General features: G+C 39.5%; 1 protein-coding gene across 1 annotated transcript; it reads left to right on the top strand.

Moving 5' to 3' along the window:
• The first annotated feature begins 687 nt into the window (after positions 1 to 687).
• Positions 688 to 24,937, top strand: LOC139939830 (coatomer subunit beta-like). The gene is made up of 22 exons (XM_071935971.1): positions 688 to 783; positions 2,724 to 2,839; positions 3,109 to 3,227; positions 4,043 to 4,323; positions 5,474 to 5,681; positions 9,236 to 9,373; positions 10,354 to 10,473; positions 11,158 to 11,265; positions 11,856 to 12,002; positions 13,021 to 13,166; positions 13,723 to 13,871; positions 14,544 to 14,652; positions 15,141 to 15,261; positions 15,561 to 15,632; positions 16,360 to 16,515; positions 18,088 to 18,177; positions 18,920 to 19,009; positions 19,706 to 19,850; positions 20,575 to 20,694; positions 21,177 to 21,322; positions 21,968 to 22,057; positions 23,539 to 24,937. Exons 2-22 carry the CDS (start codon positions 2,749 to 2,751, stop codon positions 23,761 to 23,763), a joined length of 2,871 nt encoding a protein of 956 aa, XP_071792072.1. The 5' UTR covers positions 688 to 783; positions 2,724 to 2,748; the 3' UTR covers positions 23,764 to 24,937.
• Positions 24,938 to 26,780: the final 1,843 nt, after the last annotated feature.

The raw sequence follows: 26,780 nt of genomic DNA, 5'->3' as shown, positions 1-26,780 counted from the left end.
TATAAAAAACGGTTACAAACGCTTTTCAAAGACCAACTCGACCGATCCAAGGCAACGTGTTCCTTTAAGTGGCAAATTACAATATAGATATTTTAACTTTTGTTAAACAAAAATAATTAAGCCCATCAAAAGCTTCTGAAATGTCAGAATTGATTGCACCAAAAGAGTATCTAATGTCATGCATTTAGTTTGCGCAATAGTCCGTGTTCATATTCCATTTTTCTCAGTGTGTTGAATCGATCTCTTGAGAACATGTCTTGATATTGGATTGAGAACATGTCTTGATATTGGATTTTACTGCCGCAGCGTAGATCTTGAAATTAATTGGAGACATGATAGTTCTGATATAAAGAACCGTGTCCTGCTGTTTTATTAGCAACTACTACCTGCTGATGGGTGGTGAAGGAAATTGGCCGGGACATTATACACAGATAAGTGGATAAAAGGGGCTTCTCCGTAAGTGTAAAGGGAGGTAGGGGTTGTCGCTTACTGATGGTGGGGGCTGTGGGGGGGGGGAGGTGGGGGCTGTAGCTGCCAAGGCAATTGTTATCCGACGTATTCGTTTTGTTTACTGGACCTCACCGCGGCATCAAGCAGCTGAGTACCAACCCCACTCGCTGTATGGCCCCGCTCCCTCGGGCGCCCCACCCACTCTAAAATTATATGCGCCCTCTATTGACATTTACAAAAATATTGTTCGCCAACGTGTCATCGCGTACAAAAACAGGATCTTCGTAAAGAGAGACTGAGGGCCTTTTTATTCAATATAAATACTCATTTTTGGTAAGTTCTTTTGTATTTTTCTTGTTTATTTTTAAACAACTATTTTGTGATGAAACGTCATCTGGCCAGGGCAGTTCTGTTTGATGAGTGATACTGAGCGAATACACCCCATCCAAAAAGCCGACAGTGCCACCGACAGGCGACGCACACACTCGGCTCAGACTCAGATGATCAGAGATCAGAGAGAGGCAGTGGTGGGCCAGTTTACGGACAATGTTAAACCATCCTACCTCCATGGTCAAACTGTGCCAAAATAGCAAAATGGGCAAATTTAATAGATTACTTTAACAAAAATCAATAATCTTATGTTTTTATGTTTCCAATGGTTTAGTTTAGACTTAGAGGTTTGTTGTACAAAATAATTAACATAACAACACTAAGACAGTACTAACTACACTACCAACTACAGCAACACATCTTTAAATTTAATTAATATTTATAATTACTAAATTATTACTCAATAGGCAGATCCACTAATTTTGAAATAATCTGATGAGACTAATTTTGGCATAGGCCTAGCTGGATATGTCTCTTGTAAACATTCAATTTGACGCCTCATTTGTTGGGGTCGGGTCATGCCAGGTCAAAGTTCAAAAACTTTGCAATTTTTTTTTTTCATTAATAAAAAATGTGATTTTATGTACTGAAATTATGTAGCAAAAAAAAAAATGCATGTAATTTTTTTTCTATATTCTATTAAATTTGTTTAGTTGAGATTTTTACGTTTTTTTTGTAATGAGTATATTTGTTTGTTATAATCGTGAATAAATTATACAAAACTTAGTCAAACATTGTGTTTTGTTTGGTAATTAAGTTCAAGCATACCTGTTGGCCAAACACTATATCAACACAGGCATAGCGCAACCCCAACCCGTTTGGAAAATCCCAGCAGTATCACTGTCTTGAAAAGGCGATCGCAATGACCACAATGACCAAACGTTTTGAAAAAACAATCATTTGATAGCTTAGTTTCAACTATTTTGAATTGTCATTCAGACAACAATCATGACAATTGTCTCCATTATAATTCCAATTTTGCACTTTTCCATAAAATCAATGTACAAATGTGCACATAGGCTTACCAGTCTTTCTTCTCCACCAAAAAATTTCGTCTGATTTCTCTGCGATGGGCATAAAAGGTATCAGAAAAAGGCCATAGGCCTAATTGAAAGTATATCTGGTTATTCTCGACTCATGAATGAACTGTGTAACATCAAATAAAACAAAGGGCATCCTCTATTGGTAGTGACCGTCCCTACTTTAATTCATTTAAATTTATAACAAAAATACGGGTTTGTGCCTTTTCCAGTCAACTTGCCCCCCCCCCATTACTCCTAATGAACCTCATAGTTCTAGGAGTACCCCCCCCATCATCCCATGCCCCCCCCCCCCCCCCCCCGACTTCAATATGCTACATTATGCTTCATACTAGCCTATTCATTTTTATAGGTAATATAAAATTATGTTTGGCGCACAAGATTGTAGACGCGAGTCAACGTTTTAAGCTTAATCGTTTAATAAACAGTATTGCAACACTCGAAACTCAAAACTAAGTTAATTTCAATCAATGGAAAGGTCAATAACGCCTTAAATGCATGTGTAACAATTACCTCCGCCCCAACAATTGACAAGTTTATTTTCTATAAAACCCCCACCTCGGACAAAGATATTGATAAAATGGGGACACCGCCAACATAGGGCCAGATAGCTAAGTTACTGGCCACGTTAATCCGGTAGTCAATGGTTCAAATCCTACTCAGGTCAATTGGTCTTTGTTCAACCCCAAAACAGTATGCTGAAAACAAGATCAAATGTTTGTCCTGACCTGTGTGTAGGTTTTTCATTGTTGGACTGTCAGTACATTGGCTTAAGCTTTGACAGTCAAATTTTTGCATAACAGTAATGCCTTTGATTTTCTTTTCTTAATTTACAAATTGTAGACTTGCAGTCACCACCAGAGTCAAGATGGCGTCATCGGAGCACCCATCTTATACATTGATCAACATTAGCATGGATGTAGAGCCTCCCAATGAAATAACCCTCAAAGGAATCATTGGTGAGTTTGGAAACAACTTTTTGTTAATTTTGTTTTGAAAGTATGACATACATGTAAATATCTAGATGTGAAACTAAGTTTTTATTATGTGAAAGCTTTGAAAGCTTTTTGTGGAAAGATGTTGGTTTATTGAATATAATTTTAAAGAAAATTCTTCTTTAAAAAAGTAACAAATAAGCTATACCACATTGTATTATTTGGGCATAGAGACATTATCAAAAAAGTATATTCAATGATTTCACTGAAATGTTTGATGGTTTGTTCCTCAGAGAATGGTGACACAAAGGCAAGGACTGATGCATTGAAGAATCTGATTTACATGATATTGAATGGAGAGAAGATGCCAGGCATGCTAATGTCTGTTATTAGATTCCTCCTCCCTATGCAGGTAGGATTGATGTCCAAATCTCATTCCTAGCCCCTAGCAGCCATAACTTAGCTGGATTGCCATTTCCAGAAGGTGTACCTTTGACGCCCAGTCAGAACACCTGTGTCCATTAGAAAGACACGTAACTGTTGCTTTGTCCTTCGGATGGGACGTAAAGCCGTTGGTTTAGTGTGTTGTGTAATGCATGTAAAAGAACCCAGTGCACTTATCAAAAAGAGAAAGGGTTTGCTCGGTGTTCTTGGTTTGATTTGCAGCATATTGCGCCGCAGCACCTTGTAAACCATAACATGATGCTAAGTAAAATGGGTAGCTCTCATAATTCAAACGTAGTCCCACATAGTCCCTGGCTGTGCACTCTGTAGAATAACAGATTTTGGGGATGAGTGTACATATACACCTAAAATCTAAGCACAAAGTAAAATTATTTATTAGCAACAACCAACATCAATTGATATGGAATAGAATGTAGTCATGGTAGCGGTCAACATGATTTATAAACCACAGTGCACTTGACATGTATGTAATAAACTTGTGTGGCATATCTGTTAGGGGATGGCTAGGGGGTTAGGGAAAGCATTTGGGTTGATGGGTGTCTTGAAAGTAGAACTCTCAGTACTACTCGCAGTCAAAACCTTGCAATCTTACATTCACCTGTTTTTCTGTGTAAACAACAATGCATAATCCCCCCAAACTGCCAAAACATGTTATGCCAAACAAACTGTATAGGATTGTTGCTATTCAAAATTGACCTGTAGTTTGACACATACTTTGGCTATAGTGGAATCAACCCCTGTATTGAACTGTTTGTTATTCAGGACCACACCATTAAGAAGCTTCTCCTGATATTCTGGGAGATTGTTCCCAAGACACACCCGGATGGCAAACTCCTACAGGAGATGATCTTAGTATGTGATGCGTACAGGAAGGATCTTCAGCATCCTAATGAGTTCATCCGAGGATCAACTCTTCGTTTCCTGTGTAAGCTGAAGGAAGCTGAGCTTCTAGAGCCTCTAATGCCAGCCATTCGACTCTGCTTGGAGCATCGTCACAGCTATGTGAGACGGAATGCTGTCATGGCCATCTTCACCATTTACAAGTAAGATATTGTTGCAACAAAGTGTCACATAGAGTAAAGTTGGAATATTCAGTGACTGGAATGAGTCCCAGTTCTAGTTGAGATTGACTTGTATATAACCAGTGTTCACCATTAACATTGGTCTGCTGGCCAAATGCACGATAAAACACCCATGGACCAGTCAGAATTCTCTTCTGGTGGTCAAGCTGGCTAGTTCAGTGTTAAAAAGCATCACTATTTCATTTGAAAGATTAACCAGTGAAAAAACTAACGGACTAGTGAATAATGACAAGCTAACTGGTCCTGCTGGCCAGTCACTAAAAACATGAGTGCAAACCCTGAAAACTGAATGCTAATCAGCTGTAATAAACACAATCAGATATAGATCTATGTTGAGTTGCAATAGACCGATCCAGTAGGCTCCGCCCACGACGCGCGTGTGAGCAAAAACACATGGGGCTCTCCAATGCCTTTCTGCACAACTCTGTCGCGCGTGTCAAGATACACGCACGCATGTCGGACCTTACTTGTTGGACCTTCGTTGCGTTGTGATTGGTCAATACGCAATGGGGCAGAGCTTAGTGGATCGGTCTGTATATGTTATCTGCCATATGTTATCTATCATTCAAAACCTCAGTAGTTGATATTTGGAGAGTTAATTTATTTGTAGAAATAGAAGATTGGAAATCAATCTCATTTAAAGGGAAGGTATACATTTGGTAATCACCCTTTAAACTAATGGCAATACAAACTTACTTGGTTAGAAGTACATCATCCTTCGATTGTATAAAGCATTTTGAGAATCATTTTACTTTGAGTAAATGTGGTTTTGGAAAAAGAAACCAGTTTTACTTATAAATCCCCCAAAATTTGAATCTCAGATAAGTTTCTCGGATTGTGTATTCAAATTACGGATTATTCTTCCTACGTTTTCATAACTGCTCCGAATTTGCGGCGATATTTAATAACACGACCACCTTTTGAAATGAAATTTTCACTGTTTAGTTTTACTATATATCAACATTAATATAGGGTTACAACAATCAAATGGTTTCAAAACCAAAAGTATATTTTCCCGAATTCTTTTTACACATATGTAGTGTCACAGGACCATGTGGCCATGACAAACAAAATATTTGATCTAAATTTCATTACATGTATTCTTTTGCAGGAACTTTGACTTCCTTATCCCGGATGCTCCAGAATTGATCCACACCTTCCTAGAGCAGGAACAAGATGCTTCTTGCAAACGGAATGCCTTTATGATGTTAATCCATGTTGATCAAGATCGTGCACTGGATTACCTAAGCACTTGCATTGATCAGATTCATTCCTTTGGAGATATTCTACAGCTGGTGATTGTAGAGCTGGTATACAAGGTGTGTATAAAGGGGGCAGGGAGGTGCTGATTGTAGAGCTGGTATACAAGGTGTGTATAAAGGGGGCAGGGGGGGGGGCTGATTGTAGAGCTGGTATACAAGGTGTGTATAAAGAGGGCAGGGGGGTGCTGATTGTAGAGCTGGTATACAAGGTGTGTATAAAGAGGGCAGGGGGGGTTGCTGATTGTAGAGCTGGTATACAAGGTGTGTATAAAGAGGGCAGGGGGTGCTGATTGTAGAGCTGGTATACAAGGTGTGTATAAAGAGGGCAGGGGGGTTGCTGATTGTAGAGCTGGTATACAAGGTGTGTATAAAGAGGGCAGGGGGGGTTGCTGATTGTAGAGCTGGTATACAAGGTGTGTATAAAGAGGGCAGGGGGGGTTGCTGATTGTAGAGCTGGTATACAAGGTGTGTATAAAGGGGGCAGGGGGGGGTGCTGATTGTAGAGCTGGTATACAAGGTGTGTATAAAGAGGGCAGGGGGGTTGCTGATTGTAGAGCTGGTATACAAGGTGTGTATAAAGAGGGCAGGGGGTGCTGATTGTAGAGCTGGTATACAAGGTGTGTATAAAGAGGGCAGGGGGGTTGCTGATTGTAGAGCTGGTATACAAGGTGTGTATAAAGAGGGCAGGGGGGGTTGCTGATTGTAGAGCTGGTATACAAGGTGTGTATAAAGAGGGCAGGGGGTGCTGATTGTAGAGCTGGTATACAAGGTGTGTATAAAGGGGGCAGGGGGGGTGCTGATTGTAGAGCTGGTATACAAGGTGTGTATAAAGAGGGCAGGGGGGGTTGCTGATTGTAGAGCTGGTATACAAGGTGTGTATAAAGAGGGCAGGGGGGTGCTGATTGTAGAGCTGGTATACAAGGTGTGTATAAAGAGGGCGGGGGGGGGGGGGGGTTGCTGATTGTAGAGCTGGTATACAAGGTGTGTATAAAGAGGGCAGGGGGTGCTGATTGTAGAGCTGGTATACAAGGTGTGTATAAAGAGGGTAGGGGGGGTTGCTGATTGTAGAGCTGGTATACAAGGTGTGTATAAAGAGGGCAGGGGGTGCTGAGTGTAGAGCTGGTATACAAGGTGTGTATAAAGAGGGCAGGGGGGTGCTGATTGTAGAGCTGGTATACAAGGTGTGTATAAAGAGGGCAGGGGGGGTGCTGATTGTAGAGCTGGTATACAAGGTGTGTATAAAGAGGGCAGGGGGGGTTGCTGATTGTAGAGCTGGTATACAAGGTGTGTATAAAGAGGGCAAGGGGGTGCTGATTGTAGAGCTGGTATACAAGGTGTGTATAAAGAGGGCAGGGGGGTTGCTGATTGTAGAGCTGGTATACAAGGTGTGTATAAAGAGGGCAAGGGGGTGCTGATTGTAGAGCTGGTATACAAAGTGTGTATAAAGAGGGCGGGGGGGGGGGGGGTGCTGATTGTAGAGCTGGTATACAAGGTGTGTATAAATGGGGCAGGGGGGTGCTGATTGTAGAGCTGGTATACAAGGTGTGTATAAAGGGGGCAGGGGGGTTGCTGATTGTAGAGCTGGTATACAAGGTGTGTATAAAGAGGGCAGGGGGGTGCTGATTGTAGAGCTGGTATACAAGGTGTGTATAAAGGGGGCAGGGGGGTGTGATTGTAGAGCTGGTATACAAGGTGTGTATAAAGAGGGCAGGGGGGGTTGCTGATTGTAGAGCTGGTATACAAGGTGTGTATAAAGAGGGCGGGGGGGTGCTGATTGTAGAGCTGGTATACAAGGTGTGTATAAAGAGGGTAGGGGGGGTTGCTGATTGTAGAGCTGGTATACAAGGTGTGTATAAAGAGGGCGGGGGGGTGCTGATTGTAGAGCTGGTATACAAGGTGTGTATAAAGGGGGCAGGGGGGTGCTGAGTGTAGAGCTGGTATACAAGGTGTGTATAAAGAGGGCAGGGGGGGTGCTGATTGTAGAGCTGGTATACAAGGTGTGTATAAAGAGGGCAGGGGGGTGCTGATTGTAGAGCTGGTATACAAGGTGTGTATAAAGGGGGCAGGGGGGTGCTGAGTGTAGAGCTGGTATACAAGGTGTGTATAAAGAGGGCAGGGGGGGTGCTGATTGTAGAGCTGGTATACAAGGTGTGTATAAAGAGGGCAGGGGGTGCTGATTGTAGAGCTGGTATACAAGGTGTGTATAAAGGGGGCAGGGGGGTGCTGATTGTAGAGCTGGTATACAAGGTGTGTATAAAGAGGGCGGGGGGGTTGCTGATTGTAGAGCTGGTATACAAGGTGTGTATAAAGAGGGCGGGGGGTGCTGATTGTAGAGCTGGTATACAAGGTGTGTATAAATGGGGCAGGGGGGTGCTGAGTGTAGAGCTGGTATACAAGGTGTGTATAAAGGGGGCAAGGGGGTGCTGATTGTAGAGCTGGTATACAAGGTGTGTATAAAGGGGGCAGGGGGGTGCTGAGTGTAGAGCTGGTATACAAGGTGTGTATAAAGGGGGCAGGGGGGTCTTGAGTGTAGAGCTGGTATACAAGGTGTGTATAAAGAGGGCAGGGGGGTGCTGATTGTAGAGCTGGTATACAAGGTGTGTATAAATGGGGCAGGGGGGTGCTGAGTGTAGAGCTTGGATACAAGGTGTGTATAAAGAGGGCAGGGGGGTGCTGATTGTAGAGCTGGTATACAAGGTGTGTATAAAGGGGGCAGGGGGGGGGCTGATTGTAGAGCTGGTATACAAGGTGTGTATAAAGGGGGCAGGGGGGCTGATTGTAGAGCTGGTATACAAGGTGTGTATAAAGGGGGCAGGGGGGGGGCTGATTGTAGAGCTGGTATACAAGGTGTGTATAAATGGGGCAGGGGGGTGTTGATTGTAGAGCTGGTATACAAGGTGTGTATAAAGGGGGCAGGGGGGGTTGCTGATTGTAGAGCTGGTATACAAGGTGTGTATAAAGAGGGCAGGGGGGTGCTGATTGTAGAGCTGGTATACAAGGTGTGTATAAAGGGGGCAGGGGGGGGGCTGATTGTAGAGCTGGTATACAAGGTGTGTATAAAGGGGGCAGGGGGGGTTGCTGATTGTAGAGCTGGTATACAAGGTGTGTATAAATGGGGCAGGGGGGTGCTGATTGTAGAGCTGGTATACAAGGTGTGTATAAAGGGGCGGGGGGGGGCTGATTGTAGAGCTGGTATACAAGGTGTGTATAAATGGGGCGGGGGGTGCTGATTATAGAGCTTGTATACAAGGTGTGTATAAAGGGGGCGGGGGGGGGGGCTGACAAGGTGTGTAGAAATAAGTTCAGAGTGAAGGAATAACACTTAGCAGATATAACAATATTTAACGTGCACAACATGGCATGCAGCACAGCCATAATATCTCAAATGCCATTTCTGAAGGTCACAGTTTTTAGTTTAAGAATTTGGCTCTTGTACACAAGAAAAAGGTACCGTTATTGTTGAATTGTTTTCCTTTGGGACATCTGACTGCAGGTAAAACAAGTATTGTCAGTTTTCTAGCATCTTATGTTTGGGCTTTCTAGCATAATTATTGCATGCACAGATGTGTAGAGATTCTAATATATTATTGTGACTTTGTAATTGTGTGTAGGTATGCCATACCAATCCATCGGAGAGAGCCAGATTCATTCGATGTATCTATAACCTGCTTCAATCATCAAGCCCTGCTGTACGCTATGAAGCAGCTGGAACACTAGTCACACTCTCTAGTGCACCTACAGCTATTAAGGTCTGTGTCTATGCTGTGCAGGATATTCTTCCCACTTTAGTCTGTTTTCCGATTTTGTTTCCCCTCATAAAAAACAGTAAAACTGTTATGAGTAATGCATGATAAGTCTATTAGAACCTACACCATGTGTACATATATAGGTCAGCCCTTGTACTGCGAAAACTATTCCTACTTTTTTCCAAGGACCAAATACCATGCCTGCTATGCTTGTATACTTTGTTCATTTACAACAATGGTACATAATCCATTGCATAAGAAAACATGTCATTATGTTAACAACTTCTTTTCTGTAACGTTGGATTTGACATATTTATTGTGAGATATGTCCTTCCGTCCTGGCCAGTCAAACTGCAGCGGTAACGAAAACGGTAAAGATTACGTTGCAAAGCGAACACATTCTTTTGGTTGAATTGCTCCGCGCAGAATACGCGCACGCTTATTCATCCAATCGAGGGTGGCACTGTTAATGTGATCGTTATTGTTTTTGTTATTTGTGCAGTGTGACTTGCCATTAAGTCTGAGTTAAAGAAGAGAACACATGGAGTGATCTATTAAAGTGTCTGTGTAGTTCATTGATAAAAGGGTATCATTGCAAGCGTCTTCTAACTGACATCAGAATTGAAGTAAATCTATCATAGTCTTCATTAGTGGGCGCAGATCTTATCCTAGTAACAACTGCATTTGTGAAAAGCCAATCGGTAAACAAAACAAAAGTTCTCTATAATTCAGTTGTCCAAACTCTTTATTCTGCCAAATTTTACTTCTTGATTTGCTTTTGTGTTGATGAAAAGTACTTTTGGTTTTCAGTTGCCCTTCACCCTCTAAAAAAAACCTTAATAATAATAATAATTAAACCGAAAGTTGCAGTTAGGAAATTGTAAAGCATTGTTAAAAACTTGACATTGAGGTATATTATTAAGTACATGTAGGCTTAGTTTCATGATCAATAATTGCAGATACAATTTCTATCCTTATTGCAGGCAGCAGCATCCTGTTATATTGACCTGATCATTAAGGAGAGTGACAACAATGTCAAACTCATCGTACTGGATCGACTCATTGCTCTCAAGGAAGACCCTGCTCATGAGAAAGTTCTTCAGGTAAAAACATCTCCTTGATTAGTTAGAAGGTGCTTTATGGTTCCTTCCACTGAGACACTGACTCCATGGAGATGGAGACTTGTGTAATGGGAAACAACTATGAGTGTTTAGGGATGTTATGTTCGGCTAGAAATGCCAATGACAGTGGTGAAACTCTGTTAACTTTGTCAGATGTTCCTAAATTTTAAGTTTGTATAATTCCCTTATTCCTAATCTTTATTACGTTATTTGTTTTGCTGATGGTTGTTGTTTGAGTTACATGTGCATAACATAAGAAATTGTCTTAATTTTTGTTGACTTTCAGAATACACAATACTTCAATTATCGACAACAAAATAAACAATCAATACTATTGACGTTTTCTCAAATTCTTTACTGTTGATTGTACTACAGTTTGATGAAGCTTTTTGTCTGTAAGTTGTGTAGTATAAGAGACATACTAAATTCAACAAACAAATTGCTAACTCTCCCTGATTCTGCAGAAAGTTCCCTGAAAATAAACCAATCTTTCCATGTTCTGAAGAACAAATTTGAAAATCTCCCTGATTGTGGAAACTTCTATTATGCTGAAACAAGTCCCTGACTATCCTGCAAAACTCCCTGGTTGCAAGATGTAAATGTTGGGTGTTCTGCTTATACAGGTTGCAAAACTCATTGTTGACTTTATCCTGTTTTGTATACTAGGATCTTGTAATGGACATCCTACGTGTTATCTCCGCCTCTGATCTGGAGGTTCGTCGTAAGACCTTGGACCTTGCTATGGATCTGGTGTCATCTAGGAACGTTGAAGAGGTAATAGAAATTAAATCATGTTTTTATCTGAATAAACTAAATAGTGATGTGTTATTTATTTTTGTGTCAAATAAACAGGGCAGCATTAATTGCTAAAATATGGATTTGACTGCAAAATATTTGTCGTCTCATCAAGTTTGTACGCTAGTTGGATTTTGAAAGGAATCCAACTAGCGTGTCTAGCTGAGTGGATAAGAGCACTCGACTCAAGCTCTGGTGTTTCTGTTGAACTGAGTGTGGGTTTGAGTCCCATTTGTGTCCTTTAGCAAGACACTTGACCATAATTGCAGCGCCCTTCAAATTTGAAGTAAAGTCGTAGGTTCTGTGTGTCGTGTAATGCACGTAAAAGAACCCAGTGCACTTATCCTACTGACAAGGTCCTCGCTCCGGTGTTCCTTGTCTTGTCGCAGCATAATGCGCCACAGCACCTTGTCAACTATTACATGGTGCTATAAAGGAGGTCTCATAATTCAATACATACTGTAACTTCACATACCTTGCAGCGCTTTGATACACCCTTAGTGTGTGATAAAGCGCTATGAGAACCTATTATTATTATGAACTACTTGTAACACGCTCTTATTGTGCAGATGGTCCTTGTGATGAAGAAAGAAGTCAGTAAGACACATAATGTTGGTGAGCATGAGGACACTGGTAAATATCGTCAGCTCCTTGTAAGAACACTCCACTCTTGCAGTGTCAAGTTCCCTGATGTTGCTGCTCAAGTTATTCCATTGGTATGTAAACAGTTCATGTCTAGTCATCCCACATCTACCAGTTCATGTTCTACTACGCCATTTGTTGGTAGCATAGTTTTTGCATCAATGTGTGAATTGATTGAATACTTTGAAGGCACTGGACACCTTTGTCAAAGACCAGTCTTCTCACTTGGTGTATCTCAACATATGCATAAATAACAAGCCTGTGAAAATTTGAACTCAATTATTCGTTGAAGCTGCAAGAGAATAATGAAAGAAAAAACCCATCCTTGTTGCACAAGTTGTGTGCTTTCAGATGCTTGAATTTGAGAATTCGAGAGCTCAGCTGAGGTCTCAAAATAAATTCAACTATTTTTGTGAGAAATTACTTCTTTCTAAAAAGCTACGTCCCTTCAGAGGGAGTCGTTTCTCACAATGTTTTGTACAGCTCTCCATTGCTTGTTACCAAGTAAGTTTTTATGCTCACAATTATTTTGACAATATTTTAGTAATTTCAAATAGTGTCCAGTACCTTTAAAGGTTTTTTTTTTTTCATTATTATCTTGCAACTTCGATGACCGATTGAGCTCAAATTTTCACAGGTTAGTTATTTTATGTATATGTTGAGATACACCAACTGTGAAGGCTAGTCTTTGACAATTACCAATAGTGTCCACTGCCTTTAACATCATGAAATACAACTTTCTAAGTAGATAGACAATTTACAGTACAATTTGATATTTTTGTTAGAGGTCTCTTTTACTGCCAGTTTTGTTGTGAGTCTGAATATATGTATCTAGTAAAAGAAAAAAGAAGAAGCCATAGATATTAATTGAAAATCATAGTTTTTGTGGTGAAGTCTACCACATCTAATTCAACCAAGAGGAAACCAAGGCACACTAATAATAATAATAATAATTTTGCTGTGCTTAGCTAATTTTGGTGCTTAAGCAGCTCTGTCGTGTCTGTGAAGTTTATCCCATGCCTTTGTTCAGCAAACATTAATGTTCTACACAGTATTTAACTAACAGTCAATTGACGTCCTTTTGTTTGATAGTTGATGGAGTTTCTTAGTGATACTAATGAGTTAGCAGCAGCTGATGTCCTTGTCTTTGTCCGTGAGGCAATCCAACGCTTTGAGCAACTCAAACCATTGATTGTCAATAAACTCTTAGAAGTCTTCCCTTCAATCAGGACTGTCAGGTAACTACTCTCAAACCATTCAATACTAATGTAGTTTCTAATCAATTGTTTTATTTAGTTAATGGCCTGATGTGTCGCCCCTCGCAGAGTCTTTCTCAAAGACTACATGTAAATGTCGCCTTCGAGAAAGACTCTGCTAGGGTCGAAATGTCAGGCCATTAAGTAATTTTGAAACTGCTTACCATTGGTCCTTTTGGTTGGTAAGCAGTTTGCAACAGCTAATTCTATTTTCACACATATACTTGTAATTTGATTGGTAAAACACTCTTCACGTGTCATCCTTTATTTTGGTATTATACATGTAGAGGTGCTCTTACCTCAAGGCAAAAGAATAAATTATAAATGGAACATCTGCTTGAAATGGTTCGACCAGCTTTCACCAAGGGACAATGCATGAACTTGGTGTATCATGTAACTCACACAATAAACTTAATGTGTACAGGGAGACTCATCCACCCCTGCTCTGGTAACACTGATGATCGACAAGTTATTACCAATTAGGTTGTTACTGGGTTGAGATTGAGGCTGATTAGGCATTCTGATTTGTGTCTTGCAGGATTCACCGTGCAGCCTTGTGGATTCTTGGGGAGTATTGCACTACGTCTGAAGAGATTCAGAGTCTAATGAATGAGATTCGGAACTCCCTGGGTGAGATACCCATCGTGGAAGATGAAATGAGGAAAGCTGCAGGAGAAGACACTGAAGGTATCCAACATAACAACCTATGCTTTATCAATGTTGCTTTGGAAAAATCAGACAAACAAAGATTAGAAAATGGTAGCATTACAAAAATAGTAATTTTAGGTAAACCATTGTATTAAGTAATAGTTTTTGAAGGGAGTATGTGTTTTGGAATGGAGGAGTGGATCCTAATGTTATAACCAAATGTCTACAATAAATACAATTTATGGGATTTGAGGCAATGCATGGTGAGGTATTAATATATATTTGGTGTGCGGTAACACCATGTGTGTATCTACTTGCCATGTAGATGATGGTCTATTAACTACTTGTCTTGCTTTATATTCTTCTACCGCTGAGTAGTTTTTTGGAATTCGGGAGATTTCTCACTTCTGATAAGAACTGTCCCGATTTTTAACTACTACCTGGGCGGAAGGTAGAAAATCAGCTGGGACTACTACTTTAGCTTAAGTGGATCGAGGGGACTTCTCATTTAATATAAACTTCACTACCGCGGAGTGAGGTCTTAATTGGTCTCATTGTCACGACTAGCTAAGTCTAGTCATCGTCAGGATTTATTTATGATGCACAACTCTATGGAAATCAAACTGTTGTCTCCAGTCTCCACAACAGACTAGTAGTTTTAATCGTTGTTCAAGTTATTACAGATGGATCAATATTTGTATTTGTTAACAGAGGAGACTGTCACCATCTCAAGTCAGAAGCGTCAATTGACTGAGATGGGAACGTATGCTACACAAAGTGCCCTCAGTGCAACAGCACCCAAGAAAGAAGCTGAATCCAGGTACACAAGCATTTTGCTTTTAAGTAATACATACTAAATAATACATACTATTCATATACAACGCTATATCACACCCCATGGGCTTATCAAAACGCTCAGTATGTTTTTTCCTGCAAGGTATGTGGAGCACGTTTTGTGTGAGACCTATTTCTATGTTAGGTGCTGTGGCGCAATATGCTGCCAGACAGATGAGGAACACTGAGGCGATACCCCTTCTCTTTTCGATAAGTTCACTGGGTTCTTTTATGTGCCTGACACAACACGCAGGACCAACAGCTTTATTTCCCATCTGAAGGAGGAAGCAATAATGGTTAAGTGTCTTGCTTCTAGACACAAGTGTCTACATACACGCTTGAGCTTGAATACCAGACTGCGGTTGACTTACTAAGGCTGGAAGAATACATCATGGACTCAGTTGTAATGTACTATTTTATCCCCAGCTATCACATTATCCCCAAATATTATCTTTTTGTTTTTCCTGTGTTCAGGCCTCCATTGCGTGGTTTTCTAATGAATGGTGAATTCTTTGTTGGAGCATCCTTAGCCACAGTGTTAACCAAGCTGGCTCTACGATTCATTGAACTCAACAAAGACACCAAGAAACAAAATGTATGTATAGAAAGTGAATACAGTACAAAGTTGTTTTTGTTGATCTGCAGGCCTGATTGCCTCCGTTGCCCCTTGTCATTGCCTTGGTGCCCTTGAAATGCTCCAGTAAAAATTTACAATTTCATCATAGGGTGCCCTTTGCCACAGAGAAAATGCCTTGGTGCCCTTGCCCTTTCAAAAACGAAGCATACAGGCCTGGATCTGCATTAGCATATTAAATGAAAATGTAATTAAATATATCCCAGGCTGCTTGTTTGAGTATTGCTAACTTGTATAACTTTGATGTGTGCTAATTGTAGGCATTCCTAGCCGAGGCTATGCTGATCATGGCAACTGTCATCCACCTTGGAAAGTCTGGACTTGCCAAAAAAGTAAGTTGAGTGGAAATGTTATGTTTGTAATGCATGCGCACTCATATTCGCTACAGCATGTAAAGCGGTAAACGCTTTGCATAATTTTACGGTTTTTATATCAACCGACATCAAGGTGATTTTCACCCATATTTTTATTTGATTGTCTAAGAACGATTACTTGTAAACCATGGATACGGCTGTGACAGCCGATGGTGTTGAAAACAAGTCAAAAAGTGGTAGAATTAAAGATCGAATACGATCATCCCATCATCTATTCTTGCATGTACTAATACTAAACCAATGGTTCTCATTTAATCCTTTCATTTAGATGAAATTGATAATCAATTAATGAGTTGGCCATGCTGTTTACATGGCTTCCTAATTAGGAAATGTAGCAGCTTCCAAAGCACAAAAGGCCTTAACGTGAGATGCTTTTTAAACACCAAGGACCTGATTTACATAGAACCACAAGCCTGTTTCTTACACAGTGGAATACAAATGGTGTTTCGATCTGGGAATATTTTTGATGAGCAAGTTGAGTCACGGTGTAACTGCAGCGTCTCATCTCTGTAATTAATCAACTTTAAAAAACATTGTTTTTCAAGTTTGTTTGATTGTTTTGAAAAAAAGCTGCCCAATGTTTGTGTTTTATGTGGTTTAATAGGAGCATAATGCATTAATCCTAAAGTACTTCACTTGTTCGCTTTGATGGATTGATATAAAGGAGATTGTATATTGATATCAGAACATTACAGATGATGATTTGGATCGCATTGCAACCTGTCTTCGAGTCCTGGCTGAACGTCATTCCCTGATGTCAGAGATTTTCAGTAAAGAATGTCGCAACTCATTGCAAACATTGATTCTAACTAAACAGGCTGAGGAGAAGGAGCAACAGAAGGTGAGAACCTTAAACAGACATCAAAGACTGAGAATCCCACACAAACATCATGCATTTAGCATGTTTGTCTAGTGGAGACAGAGACTTTCAATCACACATACATTATGTGTTGCTGGTCAAGACATGATGGATTGTTGAACCAACCTAAGAACAGATCACAAGCTATAAGCCAATCTGCAATAATAATATAACAATAGTAAACAGTTCTATGGCGCTCTGCAATGAACACAGCGCCTCACAAGAAAAACAAAATGGCATTAGTAGAAATCATTGCAAAAGAAAAATACTAGTTGCTCTCAGTGGGACACAAAATGTTTTGAGAGACCACTTGAAGACCGAAGTTGACACCGATTCTCTGACGTCACAATCTTCCACAGTTTACATTAGATGACTACTAATCTCTCTTGATGTCTAGGGACCAATTTGACTCCTCTTATGTAATATTATGTACTTCAATCTGGATTAAAATGATCTAACTCTTGTACCTGAGAAAAGATCATTATCTTCAAGCTGACTTGAAAAGTTGATTCTGATTGGTCAATCCATAGCAACAAGGAGTGCGATATATAAACTTACATTGAGCAGCCCATATCACACCCTGTGTTTTGTGTGTTCTAACTCTGTGTTTTGCACTTTTAAGCCCGGTTCATACTTCCTGCGTATTTGACATGAATTTGACGTCATAACCCTCCTGAACTCAACTCAGTGCGAATTTCGTTCGCAGGAAGTATTAACCGGGCTTTAAAGGCAGTGGACACTATTGGTAATTATCAAAGACCAGTTTTCTCACTTGTTGTATCTCAACATATGCATAAAATAACAAACCTGTGAAAATTTGAGCTCAATCGGTCATCGAACTTCCGAGATAATAATGAAAGAAAAAATACCCTTGTCACACGAAGTTGTGTGCATAGTTGATTTTAGGTCTCGAAATCAAATTCGTGGAAAATTACTTCTCTCTCGAAAACTATGGCACTTCAGAGGGAGCCATTTCTCACAATGTTTTATACCATCAACCTCTCCCCATTACTGGTCACCAAGAAAGGTTTTATGCTAATAATTATTTTGAGTGATTACCAATAGTGTCCACTGCCTTTATTTTTTCCGTATACATCTCGCGCTTGTGTGATATTTTAAAGTATTAGAAAACTCTGTATTCTGGACTTTGTTATCATACATTACCTTGTTTCAGACAGCTTATGTACATGTACCACCATTTTTGTTTTTGACACTTCTCTTTGTATTTTGAAGTGAATACCTCCCCTAATTTTTCTTACATCTATCTCCTTTTCAGATCTTTGACTCTAATCTTCACTTTCTTGATGATGAATACTAAAATAAAGTAAAGCTTGAACAGAAAAACAGAAATAAGAGGAGGTTTGCATTGCCACTGTGTGATAAGATCTGAAGAGATTTGTATGCTCTGAAAACAGCCAATGATGAAACACTGTCCAGTGGGTCTTTGGAATACTTTAATATCTGATTCCATGTTATCTTTACTAAACCCCTTTTAAAGTTACTGCCCAATTTAAGAAGGTGAATTGTTTAAATTCTGTTTTGTTTCCTGTGTAGGGATCTGATAAGAAACAAGTCTCAGTTCAAGCAGATGATCCAATTAATTTCCTTCAGTTGATTGCTAAGGCAGACAATGGGAGTACAGAGGTATGTATCCTTCATTATATACCTCACATAGAATCCTCTAATCTGATTGGTTAAAAGGGATTCATGGAAATAGCTATGCCCCCTTTTTCGATCAAGATGACGTCATAGTTGACTTTGTCCGGGGCATACATGTAGTCAATCGACTGTGCTCACTCTGAAAATAACTGTCACAAATAGGTCGCTCTTGTGCACTGTGATATTTACAAGTACTACAAGCGTTCCGTGTCACCACGGCGCAACCTTTCTCCGCAGACAATCTTTCACGTAGCCAGTGTTGTTGATTAGAAGAATCTTTATTAGGTATATAAAATAAATATCGACTGCTTAGTAATCGGGGAACAGTTAAAATTATAGGCCCTCGGTGATGTCAAACCATGGCTATGCCCTCAGCGTTGACATCACCTTGGGCCTATAATTTTAACTGAGCCCCTCATAGCAGTCAATATTTCCATATTGTAACCTAAAGAATTAGATTTGAAGTGACAAATGGCATGATATTTTTTCTTTACTTCCACTTCATGTAGGGTTACTTACGATATTTGAAAGGAAGAAAGTATTTTATTTGTGATAAGAGTTTGTAAACTCTCTGTGAATAGAAAGTTTTATTCAAAAGTTTCCCCAAAACTACTTTGGGTTACCATGTGATGTTGGGTTACACCTAGTGTTTGTGATAACACAAAGACTGAATTTCTAGTACTACACGTATTTGTTATTAACATGTAAATGTACTTGATGTTAACAGGACCAGTTGACTATGAGTCTGTCTTTGGCAACTATGGGGGCTTCTGCCAAAAAGGAGATGCATGATATCAGTGCATCCAAGTTGAGTAAGGTAAGATATTATGAAGATTTCAAGTTGCAACTTCCAAGACGTAACAGTTGAAATGCATTCAAGGGAATCCTTGGCGTGTGGTTGCCTAGCGGTTAAAAGCACCGGAAATAAGCTCTGGTGTTTCTGATCAGCAGAGTGTTGGTTCGAATCCAAGTTGTGACACCTTAAGCAAGACGCTTAACCATGATGATTAGTCCTTCAGATGGGACATAAAGCCATTGGTCCTGTGTGTTGTGTGACGCACGTACAAGAACCCAGTGGACTTGTTCAAAAGAGAAGGGGTTCGCCCCTGTGTTCTTTGTTTAATTGGCTGCATATTGCACCACAGCACCTTGCAAACCATTACATGGTGCTATGTAAATGGGGTAGGTCTCATAACTCAATCGCGCCTTGATGGATATGCTCGCTACATACTATTACTATTATTATTATTGAGCCCCATGTGAGACCTTTCATTCATTTGATTTCCCTTGGGTTTTGTAGATTTGAATGTATTCGACAGGCCTGATAAATCACGACATGTTAAACTATTTGCATGTTTTGGAATTTGTTTGATAATACTTATTGAGGAAGGTTTGTAAGCTTCTGCTGGTCAGAAATTGACTATTTGGTTTGTTTGATCACAGCTTGCACACTGACATTCAATTATATAACACCATATATTCTATCTTGTGTTGTTTGTTTCCACTTGATCAGGTCACCCAACTGACTGGTTTCTCAGACCCAGTGTATGCAGAAGCTTACATTAATATCAATCAATATGACATTGTGTTAGATGTACTGGTTGTCAATCAAACTGCCGATACACTTCAAGCTTGCTCATTGGAACTAGCTACTCTGGGTAAGTACAGCACTTAATATTGGTTTGCAAATTCAGTCTTGAGGAATAGGGTAAACATAATGCTTGGAATATTGCAGTAGCAAGAATAGAGCCCAATCAAAGAGCAGAAAATGTATATACAAATTCAGTTTGCTCTGCAGAAAGAAGGCAAAGCCAAGTACAATCACCATCGAGACTTGTTGTTTTGGCTGATAACCTGTCTTTGGAGATGTTAATTTTGCATTGGGGATTAAGTACATAATTTCTGTTTGAAACCCCCTTTACCTGTGTATTAAGCACTATGTGCTGCGTACTTTCCCTGAAATCTATGAACAAAATCCACACAGGCAAATCACTTGTGTGGGATTGGAATCCACAACCTTTGCCTTGGTAGAGCAGGTGCCATTAGACCACCGAGCTAGTCCGGTGGATAGAGGCAGTTTGAATCGTATGTGTTAGGAGCATGTTCCGCAACGATGTTAATAGATGTTAATTTTGCATTAGGGATAACGAACTTGTTTTTACCCTTAAATCTTTCACCTTTACACTTACATCAGTAGGGCAAAAAACAAATGACATACATGTTTTTGCTTTAAGTTAGTCTTTATTTTCTGAGCATGAAAGTTGACCCAGGAAGTGTTCTGTAAAGTGACTTGGTTGCTTTTGTCCGAAAGGGAATATAATCATGAGTTATACTATAATTTTAGTGAAGCAGTTTATCTTAAAGGTTTATTTTCCGGTTCAGGTGATTTGAAACTTGTGGAGAAGCCTCAGCCCTTGACGCTTGCACCTCATGATTTCTGCAACATCAAAGCAAATGTCAAAGTAGCCTCCACAGAGAATGGAATCATCTTTGGAAACATTGGTAAGGCTTAAAAATTAACTGAACCTAATACCTTGAATTTTTGTTCTTGAAGGCGCACAGCAATTTTTCTTCTGGTAAGGGCTACTTCTATGAGGAAAATATCAATTGAATTGGAACATTGAAACAAAAAGCACAGGCACTACGGTTATTGTCGTGTCTGCCGTGGGTTATTTCGGCGCCTGGAACCTAATAAGTTTACATTTACATATTACAAACAATGTGAAATCTATCCAACCTCATTAAAGTCTTCATTGATTGGATGGGTTCTTTTATTGTTAATTATTTTTGACAAGCTTATGAAGCAATTTTTTTTATTGAATTCTATATATTTTTGCATTTTTAAAGTTGCCAGATGACATATTGTATGTTTCTCTGTTGATTATTTAGTTGGTAAGCTTACTCTCTTTCTCTGCATAAAGTGAGGTTAAAAAGAGGGCTTTGAGACTTCTATTAACATGACTTGATGTGATTTCTTTATTCAGTGTATGATGTGTCTGGTGCTGCTAATGATCGTAATGTCGTCGTCTTGAATGATATTCACATTGATATCATGGATTACATCATCCCTGCTTCCTGTACGGACCAAGAATTCCGCAGTATGTGGGCCGAGTTTGAGTGGGAAAATAAGGTAGCAACTATGCATATGTGATAACTTTTCTGTAATTTGTGAATTTAATTTTGTTACAGCATAAGGCCAGAAGGCCACTACAAAGTGATGGCTACACTTAACCAATATGGACTATCAACCCCAATCAATTACCACCTACTCCTGGTGCTGAAACAGGGTTATTTACCCTTTTTACAGTCTGTAAGGATGTAGGCATTGGTATAATCCACTAGGAGCCTATCTGGTAGAGCAGAATGCAGAGCTTGGGTCCAGTGAACTAGACGTCGCGGCCATGACATGCCATCACAATGTCTGGATGTAATTATTAACTGACATGATCGACCAAACCATAGAGGGACATTACAAAAAAATTCTGAAACAGATATAAAGAAATTGTCCACCATTTCTCAGTTTGAAAATGTTTGTTCAGTGAGATATCATCCTGTATCAAATGTTTAAAGGCCTTGATTAGCATTGGAAAATGTATTTTTATTATTATTATGAAATGTTACAATATAAATAACTTTGAATGCCAAGTTAGTCTTGCCATTAAGTTGGTCTAAAGTGATATTGAATAATAGCCTCATCCTCCACTCTTTGTCCATTTATACGTTTCTCTGTAGATATTTTGGGTTAATTCTTGTATCATATCTTTCATTTGTTAAGGTTACGGTCAACACCAACATCAATGATCTGAATGAATACTTGAAACATGTCCTGCGATCAACCAATATGCGCTGCTTGACTCCAGAAAAGGTAAGAACTCCTATCAAATATAGGTAACTGGGTAATCTCGGTGGTCTAGTTGGTAGGATACTGCTCTACAATGCAAGGTTGTGGGTTTACATGCTACCGGAGTAATATGCCTGTGATTTTTTTGGCAGAGCTCTGGTAAGTACTGAGTATACAGTGCTAAGACACATACGGTTTGTATGAGTAAAAAGCAAAATTAAAATTCTTTGTTCCCGATGCAAATTTCCACCTATTAACTCGTATCAAGTTTATATTAACCAGGATCTTGAGTAGTGAGATTTTAGATGGATGTTCAAGGCAGTGTTTCAAAATGGCCGTTTCAGAATGTGTGCACATCTTGTTAGGGTTTTATTTTGATTACCAATCGTTAATGGAACCATTCCCCTGGGGATTGGGGTTGGAGTTTTTAAAATCTTTTTTTTACAAAAAATTGTCCCAATGATCTAACATTTTGGGTAAAAAGCAGACAAGGTACTGACTAAAGTTGAATACATGCTGCAATCATCGATATTACTCCAAAGGACCACAGTGATTTACACTTTTGAAGAGTTGGTTGATAGTTGGAGTATCAGGTTCGTTGCTAACGGCATGGTACATAACATCACTCTAAGTCTTGAATGACATAATAATTGCACCTTTTTAGAGATGGCATACAAAGATTTGAGATGGATATAATAAATAGATAGAGATGGAGATTATTTTTTTGATAAAGGTGTATATAATTTGAGGAGGTTTCTTTACAATCCGAGGAGGTGTCCTTGGTCGGGATCAGAGATGGATCGGAAAGCCACAACAGGCAAGGCTCAGACCTACCAAGTCTCACGCATTAGGTGTGAGACTCATGCATTAGGGGTCTGTCTCACGCTCACACACACAGCAACCATTTTCTCACGCATTGGGGCCAGACCGGGAAAAAAAAAAAAAAAAAATACGACCGTATGCATTGCCATATTGCGCACGTGTACACAAAAAACGCAATCTACAAGGTTTGCACAGTCTTCAGATTGCACGCAGTTTATCAGAATCATCAACTTGAGCTGCCGTACAAACATAGCGCAAATTTGTTGATTGCGCACGCTTTTGCTCTCCCAGCAGATTCAGCAGACAATTCGGCAGAGCGCAAAACACACATTGCACACAAGTTAGTCCCGATTCGTTTAGCAAATTTGTTCAATGGGCTCCACGAGCGAAGACTCTTCAACAACAGAGGCTGAAGTCGTGAGCGGAGGATTTTAGGCATCATTTTTAGCCAAAAATTGATCTTTTTGGGGGGAAATATTCGTATCTCCACATTAACCAGCAACATCTCCTGTGTACCTCATGTGAGTTTGAAGTATACTGAAGAGGTTTTTGATGCGTTTTGAAACAATTTTTATTGTCCATAAATAAATTTCTGTTTAACTAATGACCCTGTTGGCTGTAACAGTAAGTGACTGAGATGCCCATTTTCCTTCAGTGACAGTTGTTTCCTTTTTGTATTGCAGGCCATTTCAGGAGAATGTGGTTTCATGGCAGCCAACCTGTACGCTCGTTCCATCTTTGGTGAGGATGCCCTTGCTAATGTGAGCATTGAGAAGCCTAGTAACTCGTCCCCTGAGACTGCAGTATGTGGACATATCCGCATCCGAGCTAAGAGTCAAGGGATGGCATTGAGTCTTGGGGATAAGATCAACCTTAGTCAGAAGAAGGATAAAGGATCTCGATCCTAAAGCTGGTCACACCTAGCTGGATTCACTGCACTTGCATTGACACAGAAGCATGTGATTGTTATTACACGTCCGATCTAACCTGAGTAATCAAACAACTTTTTTTCATACTATTTTTTTTTATTTTAGGTTTTTTTGAATAGTTTGTATAACAAATGATTTGCAAAATGTTGTGATTTTTAAAAATTGGTCACTTAATAGTATGAGCGGCCTAATTATAACATCTTTTTTCTAAAATATCTACAAGCAAAAATTTATGAAAGTCAAGTTTGCCTGGATGAACATTAGCCATGGTGCCTAATGAAGTGAGAAAGAAAATACTATTCGAGAAGATAAATGTTCACCCGCAATGGGAACCCCAAAACACTTGATGTTGACACTTCCCCCGAACAAGTAACTCAAGGAAGGAATTGTGATAATAGAATGTGTAGTCTTGGTGTTTAGAGGACAAGACATGTGCAGGACTGTGCCATAGGGTTTAGTCCAGTTCATACTTCTGCGAATGCAAAGTGAATTTCAACGCCACAGCCCTGTTTCGCTGCGAATGTTTCGCAGGAGTTGAGCACATTTCAACTCTTTCTAATTATTCTTTTGCGAATTTGTGACGTCAAAATTCATATCGCATCTGCATTGGCAGGAGTATGAACCAGGCTTTATTGAGGAGATTTATGGGGTAAGGTTGGCTATTTCATGCAACATTGAAGCCAAAATCTGGGTTTATTTACCATTTTCTAGTCATAATGTCTCCTTGGTTTGTCAGTATAACCAACTGAACCATTTTGTTTCAATTTAGTATGCTTTGGGCTTAGGGGATAAAGAGTTTTGGTGGTGGAAATGGAGGTGAGGTTTTCTTAAAAGACTTGAATTTGGTTTGAGAAATCAACATGCATTGTGCCTGTGGTTGGTGTATTGTGTTGTGTATGTATCAACTGTTGTAGTTTAATTAACCTGTACTCTAGTTAAGTATTTGAATCCTCACTAACTGCTAATCTGCAAAGTGTGTTTACTTGAAACATTCTCATTTATTTTGAGAAATATATTCAACTAGCATATGGGCAACTTTTAATATACAATTGAAACTACATGTATAAACCTCATACTGTTTTCACAAAATCATGTGCAGCCGTGTAGTTTATTTCAGTTTTGTTCTAATTATATTACTACATTAAACAACTTTCCAACCAGTAGACCTATTGTTTCTTCCTTTTAAAGATTTTGGGGGTCAATTTTGCCCTTCTTGTGTGTCTTCTTGACATGGTTATCCTGTGATATTTGATTCTTTCTTTTTATAGTTTTATGCTCACTGTCTTTTCCTGTCTTGAAGTAAAAACATCCGATAATGTTTCAAGTCCATTACCTGTCATAACCAATAGCATTGAACAATCTCATATTTACCTCCAAAATAAAGAATGTCATTATTAAATGTACTGAGCTAGTTGTACTTTGAAAGGAAATAAATAAAATATAGGAAAAATTACACAAAATAAAACCTAGGTGATATGGTGTATTTTTCTTTTGATGTTTTGTTAGCACTGTTGTATTTAGTGGCCTACAGTATATACAGGTATTTACCTGTGCAGGCTGAGCTAGTAGGTCGGAGTCTGTTGGAGTCCAACCAGGTACAGACGCAACTGGCAAACACACCTCTTTGTTAAGGCACTTGGTAACTTTGGTAATTGTCAAAGACCAGTATTTTCATTTGGTGTATCCTAACACATGCACAGAATATCAAACTTGTGAACATTTTGACTCGGTTGGTTTGAAGTTGCAAGAGAGTAATGTCAAACATGTCCTTCTTTCTAAAGTCTTTAAATATTGCTTAGCACCTTTCAACATATGTAAATGACATGGTACTTAATTGTTTGGCTAGTACCTTGTTTCTGCTTTACCAAGGCAATATTTGTATGTGTTAAAGGCAGTGGACACTATTGGTAATTACCAAAAATAATTATTAGCATAAAACCTTACTTGGTAACGAGTAATGGGGAGAGGTTGTTAGTATAAAATGGTGTGAGAATTTGCTCCCTCTGAAATGATGTAGTTTTCGAGAAAGAAGTCATTATCCACGAATTTGATTTTGAGACCTCAGAATTTGAATTTGAGGTCACGAAATCAAGCATCCAAATGCACGCAACTTCGTGTGACAAGGGTGTTTTTTCTTTCATTATTATCTCGCAACTTTGAAGACCAATTGAGCTCAAATTTTTACAGGTTTGTTATTTTATGCATATGTTGAGATACGCAAAGTCAGGAGACTGGTCTTTGACAATTACCAATAGTGTCCAATGTCTTTGCAAATGTGAGTATGGTCTAGCTACCTTACCAGGGCAAAATGTCATAGAATTGTAGGCGCTTTTATAAGCAGAAAGGATGCGACTTAGCAAATGGGAGGAAGTATGGTATTTGGCCGGTAACTTTATTCTACTTAACACATTGTTGTTCAGCAACCTTTTGAGCTTAAAAATAAAAAGCTGCTCTGTGAAATTGAGCCCACAAATCACCAAAGCCTACAACAGCCTGAAAATAGGCTCTCTAATTTTTCTCAATGGCTCTAGTGTAGAAGGAGGCCCGGTTGCAAGTAAGTTTCTGTAGTATGAAATTATTGCCATCCTAAAACATTTTCCTGATTTTTCCAAGGATTTACTTTTTGAATCGATTTAAAAGCAGCACTCCATTGGCAATTATAGGGCCTAGTGTGTACAAAAAACAAAATTGTGTGCGGCCCGCGCCCCCCCCCCCCCCAAAAAAAAAAAAAATAGTATCTTTCGCGGCCACCACAGGTTTGCCAAATAGAAATCGAGAAATCGAGCTCCCGGAGGTTTGACAACCTTTATCGATTCTGGCGTGCACAGATTATCGGCGTATGTGCGTTAAAGGAGATCGAACATCTTGGGTACGAAACGCTGTACTGGCTTTGGAAACCTGACACCAACTACACGGGCATAACAAATCTGACGAATACGTCATAGGAACAGCACAATCTGATTGGTTGGTACTCTTCATGTACGAATTTTGAAAGG

The sequence above is a fragment of the Asterias amurensis genome, chromosome 7, assembly GCF_032118995.1.
Source record: "Asterias amurensis chromosome 7, ASM3211899v1".
In the NCBI taxonomy this organism is placed as follows: domain Eukaryota; kingdom Metazoa; phylum Echinodermata; class Asteroidea; order Forcipulatida; family Asteriidae; genus Asterias; species Asterias amurensis.
Note: the sequence above shows the minus strand (reverse complement) of the source record. Positions and strands in the feature narration are given on the sequence as shown.

Excerpts from the sequence above, each read along its gene's own strand:
- LOC139939830 (XM_071935971.1), top strand. The coding sequence starts at position 2,749 with ATGGCGTCATCGGAGCACCCATCTTATACATTGATCAACATTAGCATG. Across the intron at positions 9,374-10,353 it reads GTGCACCTACAGCTATTAAG|GCAGCAGCATCCTGTTATAT; the intron begins GTCTGTGTCTAT and ends TCCTTATTGCAG. Across the intron at positions 15,262-15,560 it reads AAGACACCAAGAAACAAAAT|GCATTCCTAGCCGAGGCTAT; the intron begins GTATGTATAGAA and ends TGCTAATTGTAG.